The 15243-nt window shown below is 37.7% G+C and overlaps 1 protein-coding gene across 5 annotated transcripts in view; it reads left to right on the plus strand.

Annotated features, from left to right (window-relative positions):
• The window catches only part of NPAS3 (neuronal PAS domain protein 3), a 592150-nt gene that overhangs the window by 561782 nt on the left and 15125 nt on the right, over positions 1–15243 (plus strand). For all 5 annotated transcript variants that reach the window (XM_088167275.1, XM_088167277.1, XM_088167276.1 and 2 more), the window contains one exon: positions 4381–4487. In XM_088167275.1, coding sequence (XP_088023401.1) covers positions 4381–4487 — 107 coding nt within the window. The remainder of the gene's footprint in view (positions 1–4380; positions 4488–15243) is intronic.

Below are 15243 nucleotides of genomic sequence, written 5' to 3' on the forward strand. Positions count from 1 at the left end.
CATTCCTCTCAGAGGCAAGATTTGGGACTAGACAGACGTTGGTCTGACCTGTATGCCTGTCCTTATGCTTCTCCATCCTCCCCTGCACAAGTTTTTCTGTCTGAAGTTTTAAAGTTTTCCATTTTTGAACTAATTTGCAGATTACAGCTATCGTGCTCAGTGTTTAATGGAACAGAAGCACAGATGGCCTAGATAGTAGGCTAGAGAGGTGGGATCTGTTGCAGTTAGAGGTGGGAAAACTGAAGAATAAAATTGGTTAAGGGCATACTGGGAAAGACAGCAGTGAAATGGGAACAGGTGATGAAGAGTTGGTTGGGGGGGCTATGTTCTGTGTGATAGTGATGAGCGATCTGGGAAGGTGAAAGAGAGGATTTAAATTCAGCTGCCTGTTCCCTGGGGGCTGGGTGCCCGTAGCACCAGGGGCTCTGCACGGTGACCTGTGAGCAGGACATGGCAGCCAGGGCCCATCCTACCTTCCCAGGGGGGAGCTGGGCAGCTCCAGCCCCTGGCATTGGGCATCTCCTGAGGACAGGCAGTGGAGTGGGCTGGGGCTGGGTCAGGAGGGCTGATGGCCAGGCAGGGCTGCAGGGAGCTGGGCACTGGCAGGGGCTACCATGGGGATTTGGTGGGGGAAGGCCTGGGAAGCAGAGGGGCTGGTCAAGACCATTAAGACCTCAAAGTCCTGAAAAATAAAAATATAATCCAGGGAAAAGGTATTTAGAGCAGACTAAAAATATCTGAGAAGGAAATTACAAGTAATAAGTTTGGGTCCACTGATGGAAGTCTGAGGTAAGGGGAAAAGATTGGAAAGGAAGAAGGAAAGCAATATAGCCAAAAGAAATTTTGCAAAGGGAACTTAGTATCAAAAAGTTGAAGAAACAGAGTGACTGCTGCAAGCTTTTCTTGTGACAATAACCATGGCATATCATAAATTGAGTGGAAGCTCTCTGATATGAGCAATCATAATTGCCCGATTATAGTGGAACACCTATGATCAGGATAGCACATCAATATAAACTATTATTAAAAAGGATAAACTCAACTGTTTTGTTGAATCAGGATCTTAAACAACTTAAAATAACCTTGGATTTTAATTATGAGGTTGTATTTGCTGCCACATTGCTGCACTGCTGCAATACCTTTTTTAGTAATATTAGTTGAGTATTGGACAGAACATTTCATCTATACTTCCAATACATTATCTAAAAGTGAATATATTATGCTCATTTTTAAGCTTGGAAAAACTGCTTCATGGAAAGTGGCTTGCACAAAGTCACAGAAAAAGTGGACAGTGGCGTTAAAGTTTGGGCTTTTTGCCAGAGACTCTACCCAGTGAGTATCCAGATGCTGTATAAACTGGCAGCTGGCAAAAGAGCTCTGGCGATGAGGAATAGGATCTAGAACAAAACTTTTCCCTAAATCTTTGATTTCACTGTGACCTACCTAGGTAGCAATGGAAAGCTGCTACCACTACAGAGTTTTTCAAAGGCCTCTCTGAAATGAGTTGCTGGTATCTATCCAGTTCCTAATGAACAGATTCCCTTTTAACAAAATCATCTGCACTTGCTGCTACCTTTATTGGCAGACTCTGTAAAAAAATCCAGGAATCAAATAGATGTGAAAAATGAACTGTTTCATCAGGTCAAGTATGATATGAACTTTTAGGCCAAATTAGGAAGATGTATCCTTTCTCTGCTGTGAGTTTGGCATTTTTATGAGCCCTGAATTGTATATGTGGGAGGTTTTTAATTAAACATTTTTCTCAAACCTTCCCTTTATATTCATGTAGCAATAAAACTTTCAAATGCCTGAAAAAGACATCACTGAAAACTGTAAAATTCATCAGGTGAGGTGCACTGATTGGTAATCACATAGGAAGGACTGATAAGACATTGTAAATTGTGGTAAGACAGCAAGAAAGTGTTGAGTTTATTAATGTTTTTTGATTCTTAAGCTGAAGACAACATTATAAAGCAACTTTTCCTTGTTTGTGATGGATTTTCTCTCATGCTAATGCAGAATGCATATGGTGGTACTTGAATGTATGCTACAATAATTCCACTTTAAGCCCCTGTGTCATTTTCAAAGATCTGTTAAAAATAGTTTAGAAAAGTGATGTCAAATAGTAGAAATACTTCTGCCAGTCCTGTGGGGTGAATGTGATCTCACTGAGGCAGCAGGATTTCCAGTCATAGCAGTTACAACGCAGAATATGAGTGTAAAAACTGGAGAAATGGAAAAAAAACCCAAAAACCACAGAAGATGAGAAGGAATTAACGGAACAGCTGATTGAAGCTGTCAGATTAATTATCTGGGTGTTTGCCAAGGCTGTTCTCTGAGTCAGAGATGTTGGGATGTCTCTTCTGGGATTACAGAAAAGGAGATAAGTATCCCTCCCTGAATATATGGGCTTGACTCCTGGCACTTGCGGGCAGCTATGAAATTCTTTGTGGTGCCACAGTAAAGCAAGCACAACATTGATGAAAACAGAGAAAAATGGATCCATGCTGGGCCAGCTGTAAGCACTATTTATGGAGCAATGGGGAGTTACTGGCAGCTGCAGGGAGTGTGGAGCAGAAGCCATGCCACTTAACTGAAATGAATGCTCACAGTGGACCATTGGATCAGCAGGGGTGAGATCAATAGTACTCCTACTTTTCTAAGTGGTTGCCTGCTTGAAACAGCAGTGAGCAGAAGTGACATTACTCAAGTCTTTGGGTGCATCTTGTTACTTTCCTCTGAATGAAGAGATCTCCTTCATAATCCTGGACTCAGTTCCCAAACTAGCCAGACATTAGCTCCCCTCTGAGACAAGATCTGTTATACAGCTGGTATACTGGCTATTTCTAAAAATTAATATTTTTCTTTGAGAGTGTAAAACATGGATGTAAAATTTTGTTGCCTCAAAAGTGGTATGGTAATCTGTGTCTATTTTGCAAATGTAGGATTTTTGTCATCTAAGATTCACCACCTAAAGTGATCTAGGATTTCTTTATTAGTCAGTGGAGTGAGAAAAGCACCTGAAGGGGAAAAATCATCTCAGATGATGATAAATTACTAAAAGCAAAATGAAGAGACTGCTGCTAGAGTGCATGATCAGTCTGTGTGTTTTCAGAATGTGAAACTGTTAAGGATTGGAGATCATTTGGAGAGAGACAACAGTCCGTTTAATGTGGATTGTGATACCACATCTGCTAATATGTGCCCAAAAGGAAATAAGCACATGGAAGAGGCTTGGCTTGCTGGCCATGACAGTGGTTGTCAGTAGTTCCTTCAGTTATGCAGAAACAGTCTTGTGTAGCAAGCCTCAAGCCTACAAATATGTGCACAATTTCAGCAAATTCAGCAGAACACTGTAGCATATACCTACCTTTAAATTTCAATTATGTTAACAGTCCTGTAAGTCAGTGGAACCATTGCTCTGCTCAAGCACAAGCCTATGCATATGTTTTACAGGACCACAGGATAGTGGCCTGCCTGAAGATTGCCCCTTTCTACCAGGCAGGGTGGGATTTTCTCTCCCAGATCTTATCATAGAATGTACTACAATCATTGCAGATTATTTCAAACCCTAAAAAAAATATTCTATGTCTAGAATATGTCAGACATAGTTTCAAATGCTTGTGTGAGCAAGACATATTCCAATTTTCTTTTTAATTTCTGGTCTGTGTTTAAGGACATTGACACCTTGACCCTCCATGATACGAGTTCACACACTCACACAGACCCACACACACACAAAGGCCTGCAGAATAGATTTTAAAGTTTCTATGTGCAATAAACAACAAAGTCCCAGTTGAAAGGGCCCAGAGTGAAAGCTGGGCTCCCAAATGAATTAGACTAAAAAAGATAACACCCTGAGGCATCTGTGTGTCTCAGCATTTAAATTATATCCCTTGAAATATGAGTTTGGACTTGGTGCCAAGAAATGGTTGAAGAGCTTTTTCATGAATATACCCAATAGAAGACCAATCTGTTGAAATGAAATGTGTCTCTAATCATTTGGTATAAACATAACATGTTTCTACTTTATTATGTAACCTTGAATCATCTTAGTCTTTTAATGAGGATTTTGGATTGCCGCTAATGCTTTACAATTTCATGGAATTATATTGTCCTGGTGTTATGCTACATGGAGAATATGCACTAGAATTTAATTTTCCACTTAGTTAAATGGATAAAATAATTTCCAGGTTTCTTTAAAAAGAATTGTTTCTTTTTTTTTTCCTCTAAGCCCTTGTCTCATTTATACAGATATTCCATTCTAATGATATAATGCTGAAGAAACTTTTTAGCAGATTTCACTTTCTGAGTCATTTGACAATTCTTTTGTTCTTTTCTTTCTTGAATTATAGGCTGTATGTTCTTTTTCCTTTTTAGGATTAGTGATTACATGGATCTGACCCCTGTAGATATTGTAGGAAAGAGATGTTACCACTTCATTCATGCTGAAGATGTGGAAGGCATTAGACATAGTCACTTAGACTGTAAGTACTTCCATTTTTGTCAAAATAATCTGGTGCAACAGCTGATTACTCCTAAACTATTATTTATATTCCACAACTGAGATCTTTGTCTTGCACCTGCTTTTTTTTTTTGCCAGAGGTTTTCATAGAGGATGGCTTAAATGTAATTATTTGTGTGATTTATTTTCAAGTCTTTTTATAGACATATAAGATCATTTAAATATGTGGAAATAGAGCATTATATTTGTATTACTTGAATTTCCAGTAGCTGTTAAATTACATATGCTATGCATTATTTTAATCCTTAAAGAGGTATTGCTTACATGAGGAGCTCCCTCCCTGGCACAGAATAGGAACTCCTCCTCTTTGAGGATTTTGGGGTTTTCTGAGTCACAACATGGAGGACAAAAACTGCAGCATAATTGGGATTTCACCAGGTTTTTGGACACAGAACTGAGCTGCAGCTCTACTAGTGCTTTAACCACCCCACATGTCAATATCTAAATGGCCCCATCCTTACAGCATCTAAGTCCCTGTTATGTGCACACTGGTAGTACTGATTAGGATAAGGATAATAGAAGTACAAAAATGTTGCAAGAGACAAACTTTGCCAGAGAATGTGTGCAATGTCTGTGTATGGGGGAAGGGAGGTTTAGCTTGATTCCTTGTAATTAAACTCTTTGTATTCCTCTTATTAAAAGCCATAGGGCCTAATTCTTTTCTTGAGATCTGTTGACTTCAGTGATGGGCTCCTGATTTACCCTTGTGCAAAAAAAGACTTATGCCCATAATCTCTAATTTATCTGTGCCTGCAGTGAAGTGAGATAATTCTTCGGAAGTTTCAGTGACTGACTGCGTTTATGATTGACTTTGGTGTTTTTCTTAATGCAGAAGACAATCTGCAAACTGCTTCTTAAATCAGAGTCACAAATTTGAATAACTCTGCTCCCCCTGCATCATGTCCTACTTGCATTTCCTTATAAAAGGGCAGCAGCCCAAATGCAGCCACATTTAATTAGATTTTACAAACCATATGACTACACTAGAAGGCTGAAAAAAATGTTTCATCCCAAATTACCTTGCTTGATCTGCAAGGGAAGATAGGAGGATAACCCTGACCAGAAAGCAGGAGAATAGGGACAGCTCCTGTGACAGCATATGGCAGCCAACAGCAGTATTAGGCTGTGTAAAGATTTCAGAAGTTTCTAGAATGTAAAGTGTATTTGGCATAAGATCAGATTAGATATATTCCTGCAGAAAAAGAAATAAAATCAACTATCCGAAGGGATAAACAAAGTAATTTTGTATCATTTAAATTTTAAGCATTTAATATCCAGGAGAATGTCAGTTGCTGAGAAATGAAGGAACAAATTCAGAAACTCAAATTCTTGGTGCTCTTGAAACTGGAAGTCAAAAATGACAAGTTGCACTTTCACTGCACTATCTGACCAAGGAAATAAAAGATATTTATGACTCAGATTTACCATACCACCTGGCATAGATGAACATCCCATTTGAAAAAGACCTTAATCTTCTGAATGACCACTTCTCTCTGAAATAGGATATGTTTTATGTAACATTCATCTTCAGAAAAATTCAAGATCTATGCAGAGAGTGTAAGTGCAGTGTGGTCCAGTATATAAGCACTGAACTAGGACTCAGGAGACCCTGAAGACAGGAATGACTTCTAGAAAATCACTTCAACTTAGTGTGTTCCTGCTCTCACTGTATGTCCAGTTTAGCTGATTGGATTGCAAACTTTACAAACACAAGGATATCTTCTGCTATCAACACCCAGTATAGCAGGGTTCACAAATTTGGCTGTGTGGCTACAGCATAATTATTCTTGCTAGGCTAGTTGGTTTTTTCAATAGACAGGGCTGGTTACATCTTTTATGTATATTTCTTATCTTCCTTTATGTGAAAAAGATGCTCACAGAATCATTTAGGTTGGAAGGAAGTCTGGGATATCATCTAGTTCCACCTAATGCTCAAAACAGGATCAATACTAATTCAAAGCAAAATTTTTAGCACCTTGTCTAGTTGATGTTGAAAAACCAGATTATTCACTTCTCTGAGTGACCTGCTCCAATTATCTTAAGTGTCAGTTATCCTTACAGTGGTTTGGGGGTTTTATTTCCTCCTATGCAGTTGGAATTTCCCCCTTTCAATGGTGCAGCCCATGGCTCCATCTTTGTAGTATCCTGGTTGCAGATATGCTGCTAGGTTCCCCTGATGTCACCTCGACCTCAGGCTAAGCAAGCCTGGTTCCACAGCCTTTCCTCACAAAGCAATATACACCAGCCCCTGGGTGTCTTGACAGACCTCTTCTGAGCTCACAGAAGTTTGTCAATATATTTCCTATGGTAGGAGCCTAAAACTAGATTCCAGGTGGAATTTAAAGAGTGATGAGTGAAGGGGGATAATGACTTTCTGTGCTCTCCTGGCTGTACAATTTTAGTACATCCCTGCTGATTCATGCTTAGCATAGTGTCCAGCAGCACCCCGGGTCCCTTTTCACAATTCAACAACCCAGCGAGTCAGTCCCCAGCCTGTAACATAGCAGGGAATCCATCCAGGACTTTGCATTTGTCTTTTTATGGTCAACCTCATGCTCCTTGTGAAAGATCTTCAAGTTTAAATTAGTCTTGGGAATAACTGGGGAAGTACATCTGCCAACTAACTCTAAGTTCTGCAGAAGCCAAAGTGGTTCATCTCTTTGCCCAGAGAGATATTCAACTTCTAGCATTTGACAATAAAAATTGTATAGAAACCAAGAGAAAAAAGTTGTAGAACCCCAAAATAATTCATAACAACTTGTCAATCCTATAAAATTCAAACCAAACTAGAAAGAGAAAATCCTCCTGGTTTAGTAAAACTAGAATTAGAGCTAAAATTCATGAACTGGCAAACACTGGTTGTGGAAGGTAGAACCAGCAGAAACTGGTTCCCCAAAATAAAGAGCACAGGAAGGAAATAACTTCTTGAGATCACAATGAAAAAAAAATTAAAAGCAGATTTGTGCAATATTTTGAAGAGGAACTGGAAGCTAAAGTAATGGATAGAAACCACTAATGATAAAACAAAGCAGAACTTGAGAAAGTAGCAAACTAAAAAGGTTGCGTTTGATGGAGAATGGAACCAAAAATCTTGGTTTATTTTTACAAGAAATAAAATAATTTTTAATGATTAAAAAAAGAAGAAATCCAAATTGCAATTGTAGATTTAAGGGTAAAAGAAATACATGTAAAACTGCTGTTCTGCCTATTTACTGACAACATATCATAAGGAAAAAGTAAGACCACTACATCCTGCCTTCTCATCCAAGATATTCAAAGACATCAAAGAGAAAAACAAGCAAAGAAGAAAACGTTGCACAAAATCACACAGAAAAAAAAAATCAAGAGGGATGTTGATGGCTTCAGATCATAGCAGCCCATTAGAAACATAGAAAAGTAGGCCTTGTTAACTCTCTCTCAGATAAAGGAAGACAAAAGCAGTTTCAGGAATGTGACCATAACAAGTATAATTGTGAAGAAGGTCTGCTAGATTATAGCAATGACAACAGGCTTTTGTAAAGGAACTACTGCCCTAATGAAAGGTCAGTTATGGCCAGTGGAAAAGCTTTCATTGGCTTCAATGGACCTGGGGGTTATGTCCTAAAAAAGCAATTTTTTATAGACTAAAATCCTAAGCCCAGTGAAGTAAATAGAAAAAATTCCATTAGGTTCAAAATTTCTGTTAAGAGATTTAGGTTAGTTATGCCTTGATGCCCTTGTGAATTAATAAAACAAAATTCATACTCTAACTGTACATGCACCTGCATTTCTAGCAACACTATGGCATGATAACATAAGCCATTAAAACATGTTTTTCCAAACAGAAATAAAAGTTTATGGCAGTTGTTTCTATTCTGTTTCATTCAAACTTTGAATGATCATGCTTTTTCACAAATCTCTCAGCCAATTTTTCGGTGTTACAATTCTACCTTATTAAGGTCTTTCCTGTTTTACAATGCTTCAGAGTTTCAGGAGTTTGGGAATCTTCTTATTTGTTCATCTTTGCCATGTTTGTTGAACAAATTGCTGGTAGAATCATGACAGATATCACTTACCATAAATCAAGTCTCTCTCACAGAGATCATAGTTAAAATGTTCTCTAGTCTAATAGCCTGTGAACATCCAGCATCGTGGCCTAGCTGATGGCTCTGCTAACACACAGAAACTAAGCTGCAATAACTTCTGTTTCAATCCAAACCCTCAAAAATTACAGGTCTGGCTGTACCCTGGCACAGATACAGTCTCTAATCCTAGTTCTGTAACAGAGCTCTCCATTAGGTTACATGGCATGAAGGAGCTGTAATTGAATGTAATTGAATGTTTTGTGTTTCATAGTTATGCATCTAGAACTAATACCCTGGAAAGACCCCTCATGGCCCAGTTTTACTTTACCACTAGTAGTAATTGGGGAGGTGATAGGATCCTCTCTATTTACTTACCACTGCATAAAAGCATTGCAGGACTGAACTGTGTGTCAAGCACAGGGCAGCTTGAACACTTCTACCAAGCCATGAGGCTCTGCAGAAGTAAAACTGCCCTTGTTCTTATGACATCAGTGACAAAGATCCCTGATCTTGAAGCTAGCAGGATACATTTGATGTCAAATCAACACCAGAAATCGAGCAGATCAGGGAAATTACTGTTGTATCAGGTGTTAGCACTCTCTATATGCAGCAAGGGCAATTGCTGCTCTTGGGAGTACAATGCTGTGTATATGTGCTTCCCTTTTTTTTTGATACTGATACCATTCAGAAGTCTGTAACAGCCCTTTTTTAGAAGTTCATTTCATGCTAAGAATGAGTGGATGTCATATGCTGTAGGAGTATACATCTTCTATTTAATTGTAAAAAATTATTGGTCTTCATTGAACATCAAGTTACTGACCTTAATGAAGGTCATTAAGAAAGCATCAAGGAAGGATAAAAGGCAAGACCTCTGAAGTCAACCATTAATATACTTTTGGGCAAATATATGATAACATGCCATCATTTCAAAATTAATATATTGTTTGCAAGAACACTGTTACAAGTACACACCAATTGGTATGGGTATATAATAGATGCTTTTTCATTTTGGAATCCTAATTGAGGACTAAATTCAGAAACACGGCTCTGACAAGCAAGATACTGTTGTCGTCAGCTATTGCTTAGAAAATATCATCCTCTTTCTTCAGGATTTGATTTACAGCTATAAGAAATGCAATTCCTCAGGAACAGTGAGCCAGGGCAGTTCATTTCCCATAAAGCAAAGGTCTCTGATGAGTATGTTTGGTAGCACTCCTTCTCATCTACTTTATCTGGTTTCTAGTGGTTAGAATAATCCAGTCTTTCTGAAAATAAACTATTCCACATTCACCTTTTTCATGGCTCCCCTATTTTTCAAGGAATATTACCCCCTCAGTCTGCTTTTAAATCAGTTATATATTCATGATTTCTTTTATGTATGTTCAGTAGAAAAAATCTATTCTCTACAAAATATTGCTTAGATTTAGTCTACCAGCTGTAGTTGAACTAACCCTTTTAACTTACGTACATCAGTTATAATTTTTTATTCTCTTAATAACCTCAAACACATGAAAAACAAATAGAATGAGTTTATAATTTCTAACAGTAAAATACTTCACATATTTTGCTATCATGCTGTGGAATAACTCTGCAATGTCAAGTAGCTCACAATTAGTAAAACTGTAGGGGGAAAAAAAGAAGTGTTTTGATCCTGAGGAATTTTTATCCTAATCAGATCGAAATTTCAATGCTCTTGTAGTGCTTAATATCTTCAATAACCAAAAAAAATCAAACTGTTTCCAATGTCAGGTTTTACATTCTGGGACTGAAATAAAATGCTAAAATATACAAATGAATCTCATGTTTGTACAAGTTTATTATCATCACTGGAAAGCAAGATTGATTCTAAATTAGGCTGATATAATGTCAGGGATTTAGGTATTTCTTAAACCAAGCCAAACTGGCACCCTGATGACAGCCTAGTGTATATTGTTTTGAAAGTATTGCAAAAGTGCTGGTCTGAGCACCTGCACAATCTTTCTCTCTGTCCATAGTATGGGCCTGCAAAGGTTTCTGTGTTGGACACTGGCACCCTGTAATCCTTTTGGCTGGAGATAGTGCTGATACAGAAAGATGAGGGAACGGGAAAAGAAACTGGAAGAAATGGAAGCATCTAAAGAAAATATTTTTTATTTTCATACAAGGCAAAAAAGGATCATGGACTTTGATTTAGCACATGTCCAGTGTTTGTTTTTCAGTCCTAATGAATCTTAAGAGATGTACACCTACCCAAGAGTGTGTATTTGTCATGTCTTTTAGCCATGCTTTGAAATCCTAAAGATGCTCTGTTTGCTCCTGCAAATTCTTCTTTGGGTTACATGAGATATTAGTCTGTCTAGCTTAATTTCTTTCCCTGTTTTTTTGAACAAAGCCAGGTACTTTAAAAGAAGGGGGGAAACAGTCTGCAGTATGCAATTGTGTGTGTCTTGTGCCCTTGTTTTATACATTATTAACTCATGGCTGGCTCATTTCCTGACAGGTGATGCTTACATTTTTGTGTGTGGAGGACAGTTGTTACTATTGTAATATTTGGTGGTTTAATTATCCATTAACCATAAAAATACTCAGAAATCATTTTTAATCCCAAGAAATTTCCAATCTTTGTGATATTTTGTGCCTCCATTTTCAAATGCAATTTTTCTTCTATTGGACAAATGTTTTCTGTATGTAAAGTAGGTAAGTGTTTATCAGGAGAGTCTGATCTTTGGGATAGTAAACAAACCAGAAAACTGTACAAAGATAAACCTTTAAGCTATTTAAATCTTTAGCTGCTAAACCTAGTTGCAGAATTTTGCCTTCTAGTTGCAGTTAGTTTGCTAAACCTAGTTGCAGTTATTTTGCAAGATGCCTCAGATATCATTTGCATCAATAACCCTTTAACTTAATTCCTGATGCTATTTCATCTTCAAATTAAATCCAATGCAATACTGATATAGTACATTGCCATTTCAATTTGTAGGCTTTCAGTTGCGTCTTCCATTGCTCATAGTTAGTTGAAATTTGCACCCAAAATCTCCTATTTTGACATTAAAAGTGTACATAATATCAGCTGTATAAATACATGCTGCATTAATGGGTTATAGAGTGAAGGTTGGGCTCTGACTTCTTCTGGTAACTGCTGTGTTTTCCATTTTCTCTGTTAATAATTTTCTGGGGTTTTTTTAAGTCTGTTTATGCTCAAAATTTCCAGCCCCAAAAAGGAATTTATATTTTGATATTATTCTTGTGATAAATTGCAGAAGCATAGGTTAAATTGCAAAGTCATGGGAATAAAGGATATTATTGTACACGTCCAGCAGCTTCACCTTCATTTTGCCCACCAAACTATTTCTATGCTAACTTTTTGCTAGAGGATGTAAATGTATTCCATTTTAAAACAGGACAAAAGTACTTCAGTCACATATCTTTCTACCTTCGTTGCTGAGGTTCTCTCCAAGATTACCAAGACCAGAAGTTGCCATCATCTGGTAGTCTAAATCAGAAAGTGTGCTGAAATTCCACTGAAAATCCAAGAATAGATTAAGGATTTTGTTTGTAGTTTACCAGGCTGTGAAATGCCCATCCTAAAATGTCACTATGAAGATTTTCCCAGGATTTAAAAAACCCGTTAGTGCTATGGGCTATTTCTCTTTTTCTTTTTCAAAGGTCTGGACTGCTGACCTTGTGTGTCTAAGGGAGACAGTTTTCAAAGCTGTAAGGATACGAAAATAGTACCAGTAAACTGTGTAGCACATATCAAATGTGTGGCAGTAGGTCTCATTAGCACTCGTTTGAAAGAACCTGCATAAATCACCTGAGGCTTTGCCATCCGTGTGTCATGTGGTGGGTCCGTGTTGGTTTTGATGCCTGATAACCTATAAAGCGAGTGGGCTGGTGCAGGACTTTGCCTCAGTCCTTTGGGAATCCTTCAAAACACCTGAAGCCTTTTAACCCAATGTCCATAGGTTGCTAAGTATTGCTTCTGACATCACAAGATGCATAATTATTCCTAAGTTCTTTTATTTTTATTTTACAAAGTTATGTTTGGGTTTTTTGTTGTCGTTGTTAGCACTAAGCTATCTTTTTATGGCCTGTGGACAAGAGTGGAAATCTTTGGGTTTTTTTTTGCTTTTTACAGGTCATCTGGTATAAAGGGACAGTATGTTTCAAAAATATCTGCTGTGAGATGTGAGATGGTGATGAATATTTGTGGTGGTTAGAGGGAGTAGAACATTCTGGAGTGTCATACCACCAGGACACTGTGCTCTGTATGCCTTTCCTCTAGAGATTAGCCTGAGGAAATCACTCATTTCACTCAGCCCAAGCACCCAAACAGGGACTATTACCCCAGAAATGAAAGTATGTTTAAGGGATCCTGTCCCTTGAAACAGACCATCTTTAGCCCAGGTAATTCAAAGATAAAATTAATAATGCTGCCAATCTGCTTCCATGAATCTTCAGCCTCTTTTCCTATTTTTGGGAGATGTAGCTATGTATAATCCACAGATGCATTTGGCATGGAGAGGGTTATTTTCTAAAATCATTAATCTTGCATAGGTTGTCACATGATGGCCATTAATATTAGTGGAGAGATGGAGACAGATTTCAGTTTCTTGAGCAAGCAGGGCCAAATTTCTCCTCTGATGTCGAGTTTTAGTAGCTAAGGGCAAAATTTGGATCTGGGATTTCATTTTCCCCTACAGTTTGAAGAGAGAGTTCATTAATGATAATAGAAGTTGTGTGTGAAGTTAGTGTTCAAAGCAGGTTTGGGTTTGCAAATGACCATTTCAATATTAACAGAAGAAAATCACTTTATAGCAGGATTGAAGTCATGGGGAGAGAGACAAACCATGAGGGGAAAACAAAGTTAAGAGAGAAGAAAGCCTAGAGAATCCTATGTAGAAAAATCTACTGCTCATTTTTCAAATCAGTCTGTCATAAAATAAACTTATATAGTTTATTTACATCAATTTTATCTATAGAAACCACAGAACAGTTTTCTAATTGCATGCCATAAGCTTCGTTGAATAGTGCCTCTAGCAGTACATTGCATTCCATTTGATCAATACCTACATAATGTTTTGAAATAAACATTTTACCTATAATTATATAGTCTTGTTAATATTTATGGTTATGCATAATTATAAAGGTGTGATTTCAGATGTTGGGCTGTGGGAAAATGGTATGTTACAATAATTACAAAAAGAAGAGGGGAAGAAAAGTGCCTCAGTTGTTCAAGTAGGACATGATGATTTCCACAGTGCTGAGAAACACTATTTTTTGTGTCTTTGCTCAGTTTTAATAAATTTGCACTGCAGCTGTGAACAGATGTCATGTAAACTGATAACATAGAATTGATTTTAAACAAAATATCTACCTATCTCGAATCTGAGATAATTTTCACATGCAGCATGCAAGGCCTTCCTCACTGTAGGAAGTTGGCAAGTTACAAACTTTAACCCTAACATGAATCCACATTTTTAACAGTTTGACTCAGACCACTTTTAACATTTGCTTTTCTACAAAGAGGCAGGAAAAGTATTGCTTAGTTTTTAAACATTCTTAAGGTTTCATATTTTTCTAAATGCTTGATTAAGGCTCTTCTTTTTTTCTACAAGGTTGTTGATACTTAATTTTGCCTAAGTTATCACATATTTATATATGTAACTTCCCTACACTGGAAGATTAAACAGTATTTCAGATTGCAAAGTAAGCAATGAACCAATTGCCATACTTAGTATTTTTAGAGTGACTGTAGATGCTTAAAAGACTATCCCAGGTGAATGAAGAAGTTAGGTAGGAGTTTGAATATCAGTGAGGTACAGTTTTCTTTCTGAACCTGATCTGCTACTTCCTGCTTGTGGTAGGAAAAGATGAATTTATGTTTATAAACCTGCAACTATTATCCTCTGATATTCATACCACAGTGGCAGCCAGGTCTCAGTCAGTGGTATTGACATGATAGATTGCATTCTACCCTGTGCTAAAAAAGATGTTCTCTGCCCAGCACTCAGGGCTTTCTACTGTCATATGCTGTGAGTTAAAATGCAGCTTTCTAAAGCCTCACAGAACCAGTATTTTCTTAAAACAGTTATCATCTTTGTATTTTTCTTATAAGAACTCTGTTGAGATACAGTAATTCAGAGAGAGCTGTGTGCAATGCAGAGATGTAGAGCAGCGTGACCCACAGGGACCCTTGTGATGGGAGGGTGGCATTCTTTACCAAGCAATCTGCTCTGGAGCCCTTGCTGTTGGCCCGGGAGGCAGGCAATGCATTTGCACACTGCCCAGGCTGAAGTCTCCTCCTCCTCACTCTACCCCATGTAGGAGATCCAAAATAGGACTGTTGTGGAGAATTATGTAGTAGACATGATTCCTCACTGCATGTCTACAGTCTCCTATCATCTATCTCCCAGTTCTGTAGCAAGTATCATTTAACATTGCTAAATATTTTTCATTCCTAAAATTCAATTTGTGGATACCAAATATTTAAAACATCTAGCTCACTAATTGCAATATCTATAAGTCCTTACAACATCAAAGACTCACTTGATCCTCGGAGCTGTTATAAATGGAAAACTGTCTCTGTTACAAGCAAATAAGGTACTTAATGCACTCTTTCTGGCTCTGATGCTGTTTTTCCTGTGGGTTTTGAAAATGACCTTCCTGTAAGCA

The sequence above is a fragment of the Sturnus vulgaris genome, chromosome 6, assembly GCF_052056855.1.
Source record: "Sturnus vulgaris isolate bStuVul1 chromosome 6, bStuVul1.hap1, whole genome shotgun sequence".
NCBI classification, from domain to species: Eukaryota; Metazoa; Chordata; class Aves; order Passeriformes; family Sturnidae; genus Sturnus; species Sturnus vulgaris.